Genomic DNA, 17,166 nt, shown 5'->3' on the forward strand with positions numbered 1-17,166 from the left:
GACACCACTGTAACCAAAACAGGAAGCAACAGTTGCGTATAAGTTGAGGACAACGTAAATATTTCTCTGCCCTATTTTTTTACTAACCTGATTGCTCGTATGACAGTTTTAAGAGCTGGGGTTAGATCTTCAACTGATACATCACAGTGACATCCTTTCTCATCATGAACTTCATCTGCCCCAAGGCTGACATCAGCTGAAAGATAAAATCAGGCTTTACAGAGAAGACTGTTACAAACACCTACCTTTTATGGATTATGGAGTAGCTTGTGTAAGATATGCTAGGCTTGCTATTGACCTATATTTATTGCTAAGCAATGGTATAACACTTAAACAGTGATTTATCAAAGGGGATATAGTAAGCAATATATTTGCCAAGGAGATGGAAGCCGGTGGACAATGTTATTTGGAATTACAAATATACTGGAAAAAGAAAGTGAACCAGTCTCGTAGTGTGTATAATACTTGTCACCAATATGAATATGATATATCATGGGATATTTGTAAGCGATTTTAGCTATGTGATGTGCAGCATGCACTCCTGCAATGGAACATGCTGGTCTCCATAATCAGAGCAGGACAAAGGTAACCATTGTATTAAAACTCTGCAAACTAAATAAACTCTACTTTACAACACTTTATCACATATTTGGGACCTTTCTCAATCTTGAGAAAGGTCCCAAATATTTGACCAAAACATTTATTTTACACATTAAAGAATATTAAGTCCTGTGAATGCTGAGTCCCTCTATTTCTTGTTTCATACACTTGATTACTCGGCACCCAGGCAATATACATACTTTAGGTATATAAATATATGTGTATATATATATATATTTATGTGCGCATGCATGCAACACTTTCATAATGGGTTAAAATACATAAATATTTTTTCTGTGATAAATTAGTTGTGTAAGGACAAATCGGAGCAGCATTTTATGTTCCATGGCCAATTTATGTATGCCTCTGACATCTGGGTTTTCCCACCATTTCCTTTTTCAGTAATGTTTTCAAATGTTTCTTGACAACACACTTTGCAAGTATTGGACCTATCACATCAGCCTAATCTTCCTCATGTGGTGTCATTTTAATGGAACTTGAGATACCATCTGTTTACCAGTTAAAATTACTGTGCTCTCTTTCATTCTGTTTCCATCGTGGAAACTGGCAAAACATCCAAACGTAATCATATATTTCTATATTTGCATATGATGGGGACACTATTAAAAATGTCCTTTTGTGAGATGTGGCAATTGTGTCCTACCTCAGGCTTGCTATCAAGTTCATATCATGACGGAGAAATTAAACAAGCATTTATGTCAGTAAGGGAAGGGACCAACTTACTCAATGAATTACTCTTTAGTAATTTAGATTATTCTTATTAATATTATTATACAATTACCCTAAACAAAAATACATTGCTTCATGTTTACGTCACTACTTAAACCAAACACAGGCACACTTAATATTAGGTGTATACACCCTTCTTTGTACAGAATTGCACAATATGTTGGTGCATTCTAAATACATGTTAATAATAATAATAATAATTACTAGTCATCTCTAAGTATAGGAAAAAGGCAACATTTTTACTTTTCAGCTGCTTTTTGTTTGTAATGGTAGAAAAAGGTTAGTAGAATTATTTTAGGAGCGCATTTATACAACATATTAATATTTGATAGAAAGAACTTTGACTTGATGAATACATAAATCAATGTAAATTATTCAGCTGCTTACTTAAGCTATTGTTACAATTATTTTTTAAAAGTTGCTATAGAATTCTAAAGCACAGTCATGCTTAGAAATTGGCAAAGCTATTCACACTAGATCTGATTGTATCTATTTTTAGATAAACAAAATAGACAAAACAATAATTTTGTTTTTTAAAACCAGAATTTGCCTGTTACTCTGAAGAAATATATATACATATGTATTACAGGTGTGTAATTTTGTAAAGGTCTAAATGTCTCCTTGTGCAACCCATGTGGTGCACACTTATATTTTAACACTCACATTTATGATTATGAAGCAGGGAGTACATATTCTAGCAAAAAGGGGGCTACCTTGTTTAAACACATGCTCCTGTGGGAGGATGGGCAACAGTTAGAAGAAAATAATATAAAAAGGCCTTACATGAATCATCAGGCAGGGGCGTAACTACAGAGCAAGGAAACCATGCATTTGCAGGGGGTCCCAGGATTGTACAGGGTCCAGTTCAATTGTGATATGCCGGTCAACTCACACCCGACTGCTCTTCCACATGCAGCCAACACTAACCCGGCACACCTCCGAATCTACAAACCTGCGCTCACCCCGCCCCACTATGGCATCACATAAGAGGGCTACTGGGGAAATTTTGTGTATTTTATAACAAATGGGGGGTTGTTTGTTTGTTTGTTCCCATGACCCCACTATATCTAAGTTCTTGCATGCACAGAGGATTTGTGAGCTTTGTATTACCTGGGTCAAGCTTTAGAACTTCTGAGAATAAAAAAAAATGGAAATGGAAATCGCTTCCACGCTATTAATCTGTTATTTCCAAACAGCAAATAGCAATGCATATATCTTAGTGTTTGCTAATTAAGTAAGAGATCTTACGATCAGTAACTGGTTTTGGCTGTGAACTCTTCAGTCTAAGGGAGGGTCGAAACCGTGTTCTATCATTAAAACTCCAACTCTTTTGCACTTTAGTTGGACTCCCATCAGTAGCAACATCTGCACTTGGTGACCGCCGATCTCCAGCCGATGTTTGTCTACCCTTTATACTTTGCCCTCTGGGGCTCGCCATGCGGACACGCTCTTTAAAACTTAATTTCTGGCTGTAAAAAAAGGATTGCAAAGACTTAAAATTCTGTCATTATTACTGTATTAAACCTAAAAGCATTAGATACAGAACACTAGGGGGCTGATTTACTAACCCACGAATCCGACCCGAATTGGAAAAGTTCCGACTTGAAAACGAACATTTTGCGACTTTTTCGTATTTTTTGCGATTTTTTCGGCGTCTTTACGAATTTTTCGTTACCAATACGATTTTTGCGTAAAAACGCGAGTTTTTCGTAGCCATTACGAAAGTTGCGTAAAATTGCCCGATTTTTTCGTAGCGTTAAAACTTACGCAAAAAGTTGCGCCTTTTTCGTAGCGTTAAAACTTAAAAGGTGCGAAGTTTCGCGTAAGTTTTAACGCTACGATAAAAGCGCAACTTTTTGCGCAACTTTTAACGCTACGAAAAATCGCCAGATTTTACGCAACTTTCGTAATGGCTACGAAAAACTCGCGTTTTTACACAAAAATCGTATTGGTAACGAAAAATTCGCAAGAAATACGAAAAAATCGTGAAATACCGATCATTACGAAAAAAACGCAATCGGACTCATTTCGACCCGTTCGTGGGTTAGTAAATGTGCCCCTAGATGTATTTCCATGTAAATTGTCAGTAAAAGTACTAGCTTACATTTTTTTTAATCAGTGCTCTTAATTTGCTGATTTTCAGTTTTAATGATTTACACAATGCAAATTTATTCCTAGAAACATGATGCAAGGGATTCAAGCTAATGAGAATCATCACATAATTCTTATACTATAAAAGTTCATCAAAGCTTATGTTGTTAAATGGCTAAAACAAACAGTCATGCAGGCACCAAAAAATTCCCAGCAAGCAAGAGAAAAAACAAGATTAGTTCATGCAACTGCAAAGCATTATTTGGAGCAATGAAAATAAAAGTGAGAAATAAAAAAACTCAGCACCTCTTATGTTCCAGATGACAAGAAACGTTGGGTAGATATTCTGATTTCAATTTTAAAGCTATACAAGAAGTATGAGGCAATGTAATGAAATTCGTTAATGAAAAAAATGATTTGCAATGTGAACAATATTTCTTTATGCATACTTCATGTATTTCGCAAACCCTTAAAAGTAGTGACTAATCCACTGGAGTAAAAAACATTGTACAGTGCATTTACTGACCTTGACACAGTGAACAAAGTGCAGTTTTGGATGCAATCACCATGTTTTTTCCACATAATGCATTGGTTTAACCCAGAATGAATGTGCGCAATGAGGCCATTAAATTGGAACCAATTGTCCTGTGTCTGGTGCAACTGCATCGATTTGTCAAAGTGGATGCAACTATGCATGAGATCTCGTATTAAATCTGATGTCTGGCATTGATTCCAGTATTGGCTCATATTAGTTCTGGTGTTGCTGTGCCAATGATGTCTGCTTTCGTCTGCATTCTTTAGGTGCAAGGGCACTGCATCTATTGACACAGGGTGCTAAGGGAATAGCCTGGTCAAGTGGCGATGGTAGCTCCAGGGTTTGCACAACACTGTATGTCAATTGGCACAACAGCAATCAATTTGCAACTGCAGATAGGAAGGACTAATCACCCCGGCTTCAAAAATACCTTTAATGAAAGGCACAAATAGTTCTTTCTCTGTTTACAACTTTACATTCTCCCATCAAAACCGTGTCCCTGAGATGCTGCAGGTGACTGAAAAATATCCATTAAGAACGAAGGAAAGGAAATATTTACAAGGGGATAGTCTTTTATCATTAGGCGTTTCTTTGGCGTTGTTCACGTGTTGGATGTCTTTTTAGTAAGAGATCATGTCTGTGGTTATAAAGATGATTGGGAGATTATTATGAGCAGCTATGCCAACAATGCCAATCATGTGGGGGACTCTGGATTATCGGGCCAGTCTACTGCTTCCTGACTGTTATCCCCCACCTGGCACTATGTGGGTAGCCAGTGACAGCTCTGTGACGAGCTACTGGTGCAACAATTCTCAATAATAGTCAATAGTCCTTAACCAATTTGCTTTGTTGATACCGTTATGATGCTGTTATTTAATTTAAATTAAATTAGGGAAGCACTTCCTAAAGGCAAGATGGAAGCATCTTCTTTTTCACTCAAGATACCCAAGATTCACAGGATATAGGTTTAGTAAACCATACAGACACATATGACACACACCTTTCTTATCTCTGCTCTCATGTCCATCCAAGCTCTCCAGTGTCCCTCTCTCCTATTATTTTCTACTTTTTAGGGCAATGACACACGGGGTGTTTTGTCACCCATGATAAATCTTGGCTACCACCAGTGACAAACCATCCCTTGTTTCCTTTTTGGCAGCTAAATGCAAGTTCCTTGAGAGGCAACTTCAGACTACTTGGGTAAGCATTTGCAGGAGAATAGTCTTCCCCAGTACGGGAGATTTATCACTGGCAACTAATCGCCTTGAATGTCATTACCCTCTCTCCATCTCACCACTTTGTTCTCACTCTTGCTTCTTTAGTTCTTTGTGTTTTGCCAGTTTCTGTTATCTTGTACTTTCCTGCACTTTCTTACCCTTCCAGTTCTTTTTTCCCTTTCTCTCTTATAACGATCCCTCTGTACCTCCTCTTTCTGTTCCCCCCTTTGCTCTTCCTTTTTATGAAGTATGCTCATCTCCAGTAAAACCATCATCCCTCTTTATTGAGCTTCACCATTCTCTCACCAACCACATCTTTCATCTTAGCTCTCCTCCACATCCGACTTTCTAACTTTTGCTTAACTAGGTGGTGGCGCAATTAATCCATAGCAGCCAGCTGGCTTGTAAGATATAATTTGACAGCTGAACAACAAAAACGTTAATGATTTAAAGACAAACAAAATAAGACCAGAAAATTGTCTGTATACCTCTGTATATATAATAAAAAAGGTGTAGGTAAACTATCCCTTTAAAGGATAAGTGAGCCTTTCATCATAAAATTCTCATAAAATCCTCTATTTAGCCCCCAGAATAACAGACCTTTATAAGCATCTGGTAGAATCACACAGAAGCGATTTTTGGAGCCTCTCAGGCTCTTTAAAAGCTTTTTATACCAGTTTAGCCTGCATGTATCCAGGCATATCTAACTTTTGTTGGCCATCATCCATATCTCCAGTTCCTACTAGGAACTACTAGTCCTAAGTTACATGCCTTCTGCAAAAGCTGATTTCATAATAAGTTCATGATGCAAGTGCCAACACTTGTAAGAACAATCTTGGGGGATTACAGGGACACAATGATAATTCAATTATAAACCTAAAAGAAACAGTAAGCAAGATGCATGATCTCGGCGACAACAGTAGAATGCTGTTTAAGTTCATGTGATAGAACTAGATGTTCTGATTTGCAATAAAAGCTATTTCACATCATTTATAAGAAAGAAGACCACTCTCAGAATGTGTATGTAGGCTGACCCAAAGTAATGCCTTTTTTGTATAGCCCTGTTTCTGGTCTATTCTTGTTAGCCTATAATATGGGGTAATATAAAACTATATTGCTGTAATGTTCTATAAGTTCAGTTAGAGGGGAAAGCAAGTTGTATTGGATTTATCCACCTGTAAAGATCCTAATTAGGTTAAGGTGGGATTTCTGAATGGTAGTATAGGGACTACGTGGCTTATTTACTTAAACTGTGCCCAATAAAAAGATATTTACATAGCGCTTGTTCCTACCTTGCTCCAGCATGTCTTCTACGTGCAGGCCCAGAACTAGGGGGTAGGCAGAAAAGGCACCTGCCTAGGGCGCAACAGTGGGACTAAAAATGCCATATTTTATATACTGTACTTACTGCGCCAGCTCCATGACATATCAATCTCCATGACATACAGTAAATGGACTATTTTCCCCATAATTACAATTTGATATTAGGATACATTTATGTAAATTATGAAGTACATTAGATCCAAGCCCAAATATCTAGGATCCCAAAAAGGACAGGGACACGCTTACTAACCGACAGACCCCTGTCATAGTAGAGAGATACAGGCCCGGATTTGTGGTGAGGCCACAAAGGCCCGGGCCTAGGGCGGCACAAATGTAAGGGCCGCATGTCGCCTAAGCCACACAGTAATTTTGCTCACATACAGAGCAATGGGAACCTCTCCTCACTGCTCCTTATATAAGTTTAAATAGAAGCATGGAAGCGCTAATGCACATGCGCGGGGGGTCGTTACTGCACTTGCCAGGGGGTGGGGGAGGGAGGTGGTTATTGTGCAAATGGGGCGGCCCAACAACAAATCCGACGCTGGAGAGATACATGTATCACCTGTAACTCATAACTCTGTCACTCAAAACTTCTATACTTCTTTCAACTGGTCCCCAAGGTTAAGATTTTCCTTTGCAGAAACTCACTCCCATCACACAGTCCTTATGTTTAAAATGTAATTTGTCATTCTTACCTTTTTTCCTATCATCCTTCAAAGTTTTCTTGAAAGTTTGTCTCTGAAAGCAGATTTCAGCCTGAGACTCATTTTTTGTAATACAACTACCATCCCATTACATTGTAAGCAGAACAAAAAATGGTATTGATTCTATTATTTAAAAGCCTGTTATCCAGAAGACACTGTAAATACAGCTATGCGATTTCCTATTTTGTGCTCTGCAAAGGTACAGTGAAATCCCTGTTCTGGGAGACTGAAGAGCCAAGCACTTTGGATAATATATATTATACCTCATAATTTAGGGCCCCAAAACATTGGTAAGTTACCTATTCTACCAAGATATATTGAAATTACTCATTCATTTGCATTTTGCTGGGCCCTTTATGCCCCGGGACACCTTGCAGCCAAAGCGTTTGCCTCCTCTGTAGTTATGCCCCTGGTGGAGCCAAAAATGTTTGGCCTATACAAATAAATCAGAGGAGGACCCAGAGGTCAACTGTAGTTAGTTAAATTGCTGTTTACAGTCCAAACAGAAGAGAGAATGTTTCAGTTGACTATTGACTATCAGTCTGTTTGGAACCCTCTCTACAGCTATACCTAGGAAGAGTTTTCACATAATTAACTCTTTACCACTTGTATTGAGATGAGTCAGATTTGATGACAGCAAATTAACTTCATCATATATATCATTAAAAAAACCCTTCCCTCATGTCTTTTTTGCACTGAATATAGGATACACATTAGTACAAATCTCAATGCAATATTGGCATGTGATACCTGTATTACTACAGTGTATGACAGGAGATATAAAAAGCTGAGCTATCACGCTGTGACACTGTAATCCAATCCCCAGTGTAATTCTTCATGATCCTTTTGTTTATTCTCACCTCATAGGAAAAGAAAACAAGATCAAACTGTGATACTCCCGAATGTTTAGCGAGTGGGGCAATCATATATTTGATATTTGACATATATTTAATATGGCATATGGCATCAATATCAGACAAAATTGTTGCTTTGGGGCACACTTATATTAAAAACATCTATTTACCTTCAATTGTCAGATGTCCTGAAAACTCTTTATAGGCTGCTATTAAGGGAGCAGCACCATTGCAAAGATAATACAAAGTCCTGAGTTAAAACAAAACATTAGAACTGAAGGAATTTATTGCAGCTAAAACATGTTTATCTTAATGACTATTTGAACACAGGCTCATTTATCAACACTGGGCCTTGGTGAGTTGTCCTCAAAGTCGACTGCATCAGTGCTACTTTCTAATATACACTACTGTGTAAAATAAATGGTGATTTATAGCTGTGTATTTTCTTTAATGCCACCCGTCTATTATATTTTATGTGGTTATTTTATGCTGTTATATTAATGGTGTAATTTCATGTCAATGGGAACATTTTAGATGGCAAGTAAATGCCATAAAAAATATGATGATTTTTTTTGCCGGTGGATCACTGTTTTTAACACAGCATTTCAAGCAGCTGTGGCTTTTAACAATGACAGTTTATGTCAAAAACATATAGACAGCTTGATAAATACAGCTTCTATTTACATGGTGATGCCTGGTAATTAGGTGGTGAGTTGTGGGGTATTCGGTTGCCTTTTTTTTTATGCTGCATGATAAATGGGACTCTATAACTTTCGCCAACAGCAGTGGTTCCCGAACTATAAGGTGGGACCCTAGATGGGTTTAGAGCACTGCCTAGGGGAACCCACCCTGAAGGCCAGTTATGTGCTCTCCTAGCCATGCCAGGAAGAATACACTGAAAGTAAGTAATGAGAGTTTTAGAGTGATCACTTATTTTCAGCTCTAGATAATATTTTTGGAACTGCAGTTAAAAGAAAAAGTTTGGGCCCCCCTTGCCAAATTACATGTTTGGTTACGTTTGTAAGTGAAAAGTAGCAATCAACTACTGCAGGAATCAGTGTTAATAAACAGTGAATTTGCAAATGTTACTGCCTCTTTGAAATATTTCAGTACCTGCCACACTGGTTGTCCATAGGTTAATAGTAAGGCTGCAGCACCCCTTAATCCCTTAGATTTCCTTCTCCACTCCCCCCCCCCTAAGGAATTTGCTTTGATTTCTGGCTTGTGGGCATGCTCAGTTGTTCTAAGCTCAGATTACTAAACACGCCCCCAGTCTAGCAGGAGTGAAGAAATGGCATTGCTGGTTCCCATAGAAACTCAGCTCTAGCTGTCTGCTTCAGTTTTTTTTCTCCTAACCTCCTCTCCTGAGCTCAGCTCTAACAAAGCAGAACTTTTATCAGAGACAGTTGTGCCTGTGTAAACCTGTATTCTTGATGAAATGTATGCTGAATAAGGGTCTGTGTGTGTGTATGCTGTTTGCAGATTTAAATATATCTGATTATGTATCAGAGGAAAAATGCTATTTGCTTTAGGAAAATGTGATGGTGCTGGCAACGGAGGGGATATATGCAGTACAAATGATGCCATTTGGGTGAGGAGACATGCCCAACTGATATACATTGTAGGCAAATGTAGGCTTTACATGTCCTTTAAAACATCGGCACAAACGAGTACAAATAGTAGTTGCAAAAGTTCTGACACTGTTCTGCTTGTCCAGTGATAAGCACCGATTCTTGATTAGTTTCTACACAACATCTTTAGACCTAGTAATACAGAGAGTACTATCAACATGTTAGATTTGATTGTAATGTAATTAAAATCATTAATTTCTTTTAGAATAAGAGCAACTTGTAAAGGCTCATAGAGTTACTACGGAGCAACCTCTCAAGGAACTTCTTACATATTTTAAGATGAACTCATTTTGTGCACAACATAGCCATTATCTGTGTTTTTACCATAAAGGAATGGAAAACTGTGATATCAATTTGCACTTGTATAAAAGGTCATGTTATGGCATTAGCAGATTCATATGCAAATATATCATATAACAGAAATGAATTAAACTGTGCTGTCTATTACAGTAGATCTGTTACAAAGGATGTAGCGCAGTGCACACATTACTGCGTGTTGGATGTTTCTGTATTAGGCTAATGGCACATGAGATAATGGGAGATTTGTTGCCCGATGTTAAATCTGGGTTACCATTGGCGACAAATCTCCCTTAAATTATTTTCTACTGGCAATGAAGTAAATTGCGGGGGGAAAGCACAGCATACAATATTTCTGTGAGTACCATGCTGTGCCCTTTCATAAAAAAACATAATTATTGTTTATTATTAAAAATGTGCTGTAACTGCAAAGGAAAAATATGACAAAGATTATTTAGTATATTTCCCAATTTCCCCCATTAAGTTTTAGATTTTACCTTTTGGCTGCAACATTATGATTCTGCTTGCCCTTCTAGAAGCCCACAGGATAAGGCAGTTGCCAGTAAATAACATGCATATCAGACACATACATGCACACAGTGCTTCATGCTGGCTGCAGTCATTAATAAATATTTAGGACCAACATACCACGAAACCCTAAGGGTCAGATATGCAAACGTATTATTAGCATGCAAACCTGTAGCTAGACACTTATAAGATCATATCAGATTCCGGAACCTACTTTTGCAGGGACTTTATTTAACTAACATACTTTCTGCTGTATAATTCTAAGCATTAGATTGCAAGCTACCCTGATACAGTTAATACAAAGCTGGAGCCTAATATTAACACGTATCTAAAAGCTACATACTTATTTTAAGAGCCAAACCCAGGGGCGGGCCAAGCCGATCGGGCGCCCTAGGCAACCCAGTCGGCCCACTGGCAATGACAAGTGGCGGAGTCAATGACAAAGTAGCACTAGGGGTAGGCAGGAGAGGCTCCTGCCTGGTGCCCCTCAATCGTTGCGCCCTAGGCAGCTGCCTCTTCTGCCTACCCCTAGTTCCGGCCCTGGCCAAACCAACCAACCAACACATGCCAATATCCCAACGGAACAAAAGAACAGCACATGAATAGCATCATGGGAAACCAGAGTACTTATTGGTCAGTAAAACTGTGCAATAGCAAATCCGTTTTTGCTTTGAAGTTTCTGTGCAATCGGTTTTATAGTTTTGAATAGACTTATTGCATTGTCGATTAGCAATACATTATATAAGGTCTCTGTACCAGGCACCTTATAATGTAGAGGTCTTCTGGCCTTCATAGATTTTATTACTATGACTTTTTGTTGTTGTAGAATTAAAGAGAACAATGCCTACTGCAGGATAACATCTTATTGCTTCTCTTTTTTTTCCTTTTTAACGTGCACATTAGGATATCCTCTGGCAACTACATGATCACACATGCAGCTTTTACTCCATCATGAGTTGTTGGTACATCTGTACATGAACCATATGCACACACTGAATTCCATTCTGCTCCCTCCCTGCAATTTAGATCAAGGTTCAGGAATGCAACTGTCATCATCAGCCCTCCTCCATAAGTCTTCCTTCAACTGCTATCAGCCCTTCCTCTTAAACTTAGCATTCTCCCTACCCTAAAACTGTATTGTTATGGTTACAGCTAGGGTAACAATCAGTGTGGATGATGCAGGAGGGCTGATATAGGATAATGAAGAAGCATGAGAGCAGATAGTGGAAGATGGATGGAGGAGGGCTGACCAAACAGGCAGGACTCCTAATCACTAACAACTAATCCAAATTATAGGGTGTGGGCAGAACGAATTGCAATGCGTGTATAAGGTTCAAATAAAGATGTACCAATATCCAAGACCTGACACAGTAAAAGCTGCATGTGTGACCAATTGCCAGTGGATGTCCTAATATGTACAGTGTACAAGTGGCCCTCCACATGATGTTGAACCTTAACTCATAATCACTGTAATCCACTAACAGCTAAATTGTGCCTAGCATTGGGTTATGCCAAGGAAAGGCTGCAATCAGTAGCACATCTATAGGTTGCCCATAGCTAGAATAAGATATAGATCAAAAATATAACCTATATGAGCACATGCTTCATTATTTGGACTGTTAATGCAAAGGAACTCAGATGAACTATATACTAAAGAACACGGGGTAAGTAAAAGAGAAAAATGTAATCGGATCAACATTTACCTCCATATGCAATAAAAGGCACCAAGTTTGTCTAGGTGCAGTAACCCATAGCAACCAATAAGATGTTTGCTTTTAAACAGATGACCAGTAAATGCTACCTGCTCATTGTTGCTATAGGTTACTGCAACTGGGCAAACCTAGTGCCTTTTATTACACCACCCCCACAGTAGAAGTCTTCGCTAAACACAAGCCCAGTAGAAAGGGTTTGAATGTGTGCTCTGTCTACAGTTTAATTTAAAATCAGGGTGGTTAACATAATAAAGGTCATAAAGGTTGCATAGACCTAGTGATCCATAGCAACCCATCATATGGGTTGGTGCCCAGTAGCAACCAATCATATGGTAAACAGATGCCCGGTTAATACTAGCTAACTGTTTGCTATGGATTACTAGACCTATGTGACTTTTATTACATTGCCCATATAATATTTGTTGCACTAAACAACACACTGAAATACTGTTTTATATTACATGAATTCCCTCCTGCTTGGTTTTAAAGCATGGCTAATGCAAATACTTTACATAATGAAGCCAGTGTATTACCCTATGCAGTTGTACTCAATATTAAGTAGATTGTATAGTATATATGCCCCGATGAGTAGGACAGAGAAGCTAATAGATCGTTCATTATCCTAAGTACAGTACATTATCGGTACATATACAAGCTGTTATGATTGCAGAGAGTCATATCTTTTGACCTCTTCCCTTATTACTAGTTTTCATTTAATTTGTTTCCTTTTGCCTTCCCTGTATAATTGTCTGTAAGAAATTAATCTTTACATGCAGACATTAATGATTTAGGATAACTGCTCAGAAGAAGAAACCCAAGATTTGACACAGTTTTGACACACCAGGTATATCCTGCTCTTAATCCCTTTGGACGCCAGTCATATGAATGATCCCATCTGTTCAGTATCTGTTTTAGTTGTTGATATGTAGGGGCATTCTGTTTCCATCTCAAGAACAAGAGGGCAGCCCGGTTAAAAAGCCCATGCGTGCTGCAGTGCAGCTGTTTGTTGTAGGCCAGAAGTTTCTATTTATAAGACATCAGCATGTCTGGCCACCACATACTGCCAGATCACCATTCATTATTCCAGGCAGCAAGCAGCAGTGAACATTACAAGCAGTTTCAGAACCCTACACAAAAGAACAAAAGTTAAGGCCGCAGGAGGAAAAGGCACAGAATTGAAATTTCAAACTGCTAAGTCACTAATCATGCACCTGCTTTAGGTTGGCATTCTCAGAAATCACAGGAGCAGACAGGATGCTGAATACCTAGGTTTCCGAGAGGTGTACATCCTGAAGAGCTTCTGCTTATTACTACAAAGCTTACTAGGAGTGAGGGGAAATACAGGATCAGGTTATAATGCAGTGAACTAATAACACATGGGTTAGGCCTTACCACATTTGACAATAGCTATAAATATTCTAAATAAAAAGCGTGCATGCTTTTAAACATAACATGGAAAATATGCCTTATTTATACGTAGGCTTTATCCTACCATTTATTTCATTGTGTCTACAGGAATCTTCTTTTCTGCATACATGAAATTATAGGCAATTTCTGCCAATACCAAAACACCAGCAGCTCTTGTGGCTCTGAAGGAACAGTCACAGCAATAAATGAAAGTGATTTAAAGTAATTTAAACATAATTCATTTAGGGGTGCCCTGCAATGGTAAATTGGTGAGCTTGCTTCAGAAACATATAGTTTATATAAGCTACTGCTACTGTTGCTTTAAAAGGAAAAACCATATCACATGGTATATAGGAGGCTAATGGCAAATGAGTTGCTTTGACCTCTGCAGCTATCAGCCAGATAACAGCAGTGGTCCCATATTCTTGTCACCATTTCCAGTAGAAAACATGGTGCCTGAAGCACAAGTAGTGCATAAGAATTCCTGAACAGGCCCTATGGAAGCGCTGACTGTCAGAGAGGGATGTCTAAAATGCCTAAATGCAAATATTGAGAAAAAAGTAGATACAATAAAAATGTTCTTACTATTCAATGCTTTTATGTAAGGATAAATGCAATATAATGCCTTCCTATAAATAGAGTATATTTTCCCTTTTGTAATGTTAAGCACATATACATTTGCTTATTGTCATGGTGCAAATTTGCTAAAGTGCTGCTGGGACTAACAAGAATCAGTTACTGCCTATCATTTTCCCCTCTCCACTAGAGTCACAGCTAATTGCTGAGAGGGTGCTATAGGCAACTATTAACTATGCTTACAAGATTTGCACCATGCTAATGAAAAAGTATAAGTAGAATTAGTATTAAATACATATAAGGAGCCATATAATCATGTTAGCATTATTTAACAATCTTAAATATTAAATAAAACATACACCATCACTCCTAATTTATTACATTTGTCAGTAAATATTTGTAACTGCTATAATTTATTTTCCAGTCAAATTCCCCTCTACAGAACAGTTGACAGGGCAGAGTTATTGCGAAGCACCACAACCCATTAATTTAAGCATTCAATCAAGAACAGGGCTCATGGACTCATTTATTCATTATTTCATTCTATTGACAGAAAGATTTTCAAAAACATTTTGGGAAGCAGCAGGGACATAGTAGTATTCATGGCAAATGATTTTACTGTTTGAAATTGTCATTGAAAGTGACAAACTGTAGAGCAAAAGGCTACCTACAATTGTATTACTTTCCAATGGAACAATACAGGAGACTGTAGTGGATAAATCTGCTCCATAAATAATCTTATTTTTTTATCTTTATTTATTTATGTAATGATTTATGTACATGTGTTTGTAAACCAACAAAAGACTCATGTCGTAAGTCACTGACAGATTTCACCAGCTCTAAATGGCTGATTCCATTCAGCAGTTTGCAGTATGCTACTCACAAACAGCATGGTGAGTTGGTAAAATATTTTGGACTGAAAAAAGCACATTTACGGTATTATGGTTTAAAAAGCAGTCAGCATTAGGTATACTAATATACTAGAGTATAGAGAGAATAAGGTATACTACTTTTTATAGGATGCTTGACCTATATCTGATGTACCCAAGCATTATTACAATATCTAGACTGGCTATGGTGAGGTTCAAATTCTTGCAACTATTGCCCTAGTTGGTAGCTGTAATATACATCTAAAGCCCATTGTAAATTAAACAAATAAACAGTTTTTATTATTTTGTAACCATATACAATTGTGACTTCTTTTTAGACAAACACCCTCCTGCTGGACTGTACAGTCACCGATAAACATAATAATATAATACAATACAAAGTAACACCTGACACATGTTCCAGATGTAAGAAAGCAGTATAAGCAAAATGAACATTAGCCTGAAGTGCCAAAACAGGCATTTGTACTTCATGGGAATAGAAACTTGAAAACCTAGGGCAGCTCCCATTGGCCTCTCTACATGGCCTGCAAGTGGTCAGATCTTTCTGCATTTTCTCCTCTTTATGAATATCGGGAATTTGTATTTTTTAAACCATTATTTAAATTCATTGTAATTAGCAAAAAAAATAAACCGTTGATAAATAACCCCCTTAGTTTGGTTTAAACAATTCCTTTATGGCTACGTATAGCAAAAGATAAAGAGGTCTGAAATGCTTTTTAAAGGAAAAGTAACACCAAAAAATATTTTAATGTAATTAAAATATAATGTACCATTGCCCTGCAAGCCCTAAAAAAGAAGAGGTGCAGGTTACATAGTAGATAACAAATAAGCTCTGTAGAATACAATGGGAATCTATGCAACATATCTGTTATATACTATTTAACCTGTGCTTTTACCAGTGCAGGGAATCAGACACAATATTTTAATCACTTTGATACACTTTCATTTTTTGGTGTTACTGTTCCTTTAAAGTCCATAAGAACAGGAGATGTATATAATTTAATCGTAATGTACTATACTTAATGTTTTTTAAAAACTTCTGTAAAAGTGCATTTGTTTAGAAATCACACAGCAAGACAAATCTAGAAAATACAGGGCATATAACATATTATTAATAGCAATTTGTTTTAGTTTTACAGCAGTTAAGGCATAAAGAAACCCTAAACTGTGCACAGTCCTATTCAATAGAACTGGCGTGTATTTGCAGACTATTAGCTAACATTTAGCATGGATTTTAAACTTAACAAGTGGAAACAATTAAAAGCTCTTAACAAATCAATCATTTAAGCTGCCCATACAAGCAGATTTTATGTAGACGGCCACATAGGGCTAATCTGAACAGTTTCAAACCAACCCAATAGATATCTGACTAATTTTCAAGCCCCTTCTTTTGTTAAAGCACTAAATTAATATTATCTTTTTTATATGGTTTATGTACAGGGCTAAAGTACATGACAGAACATTAAAAAACTCTCTTCCCAAGTTAGGAAAGCACCTCTAGTCACCCTTGTGCACCTCAACAGCAGCCTCATTGATTGTCCTTTGCATCCTATATCATCCTACATCTAATTAGAATTTTTGGTTTGTTTTACCAAAATCCCTTCAGTTAACTGCATACAGTTTTAAAAAAATATACATACATAATATACTCATCTCTTGTAACTGTAGTAATTATTGCACAAATACACTTCTGCAGGTCTCAGATACAGTAAACTTGTCTGATTATAAAATATACAGCAATGCTTTGTGTCTGTTAGAATTATTTAAAGGAGAAGGAAAGGCTAATAAAGAGTTAATCTCAAGCTGCAGGCATACCTTTAGTTCTCTCAATAGTGCCCTCAATAGGAAGAAAAAACACTGAGCTCTGTAAAGAAAGTTCCCATAATGCCTCACTCCTGCACCCAGACCCAGACAGGTGTACATGCTCAGTTAGTTAGACTATGAGTCAGCTTCCTGCTGATTGGCTCAGATCCACATTCCTAAGTGGGGGGGAGGAGTTCTTAGCATTCTTGAGGGAGGGGGAACAGGAGGGGGAGAGGGCAGAGATGAGA

The 17,166-nt window shown here is 37.6% G+C and overlaps 1 protein-coding gene across 4 annotated transcripts in view; it reads right to left on the reverse strand.

Moving 5' to 3' along the window:
- The window catches only part of kcnq5 (potassium channel, voltage gated KQT-like subfamily Q, member 5), a 291,724-nt gene that overhangs the window by 19,005 nt on the left and 255,553 nt on the right, over nt 1-17,166 (reverse strand). For 2 of the 4 annotated variants that reach the window (XM_031902285.1, XM_004914508.4), the window contains 2 exons: nt 2,599-2,819; nt 88-196 (listed from right to left, as the gene is read on the reverse strand). In XM_031902285.1, coding sequence (XP_031758145.1) covers nt 88-196; nt 2,599-2,819 — 330 coding nt within the window. Of the gene's footprint in view, nt 1-87; nt 197-2,244; nt 2,249-2,598; nt 2,820-13,507; nt 13,565-17,166 lie in introns of all 4 variants that reach the window. The other 2 variants (XM_002937155.5, XM_031902286.1) reach the window with 2 other exon arrangements.

Source organism: Xenopus tropicalis, chromosome 5, assembly GCF_000004195.4.
Source record: "Xenopus tropicalis strain Nigerian chromosome 5, UCB_Xtro_10.0, whole genome shotgun sequence".
In the NCBI taxonomy this organism is placed as follows: domain Eukaryota; kingdom Metazoa; phylum Chordata; class Amphibia; order Anura; family Pipidae; genus Xenopus; species Xenopus tropicalis.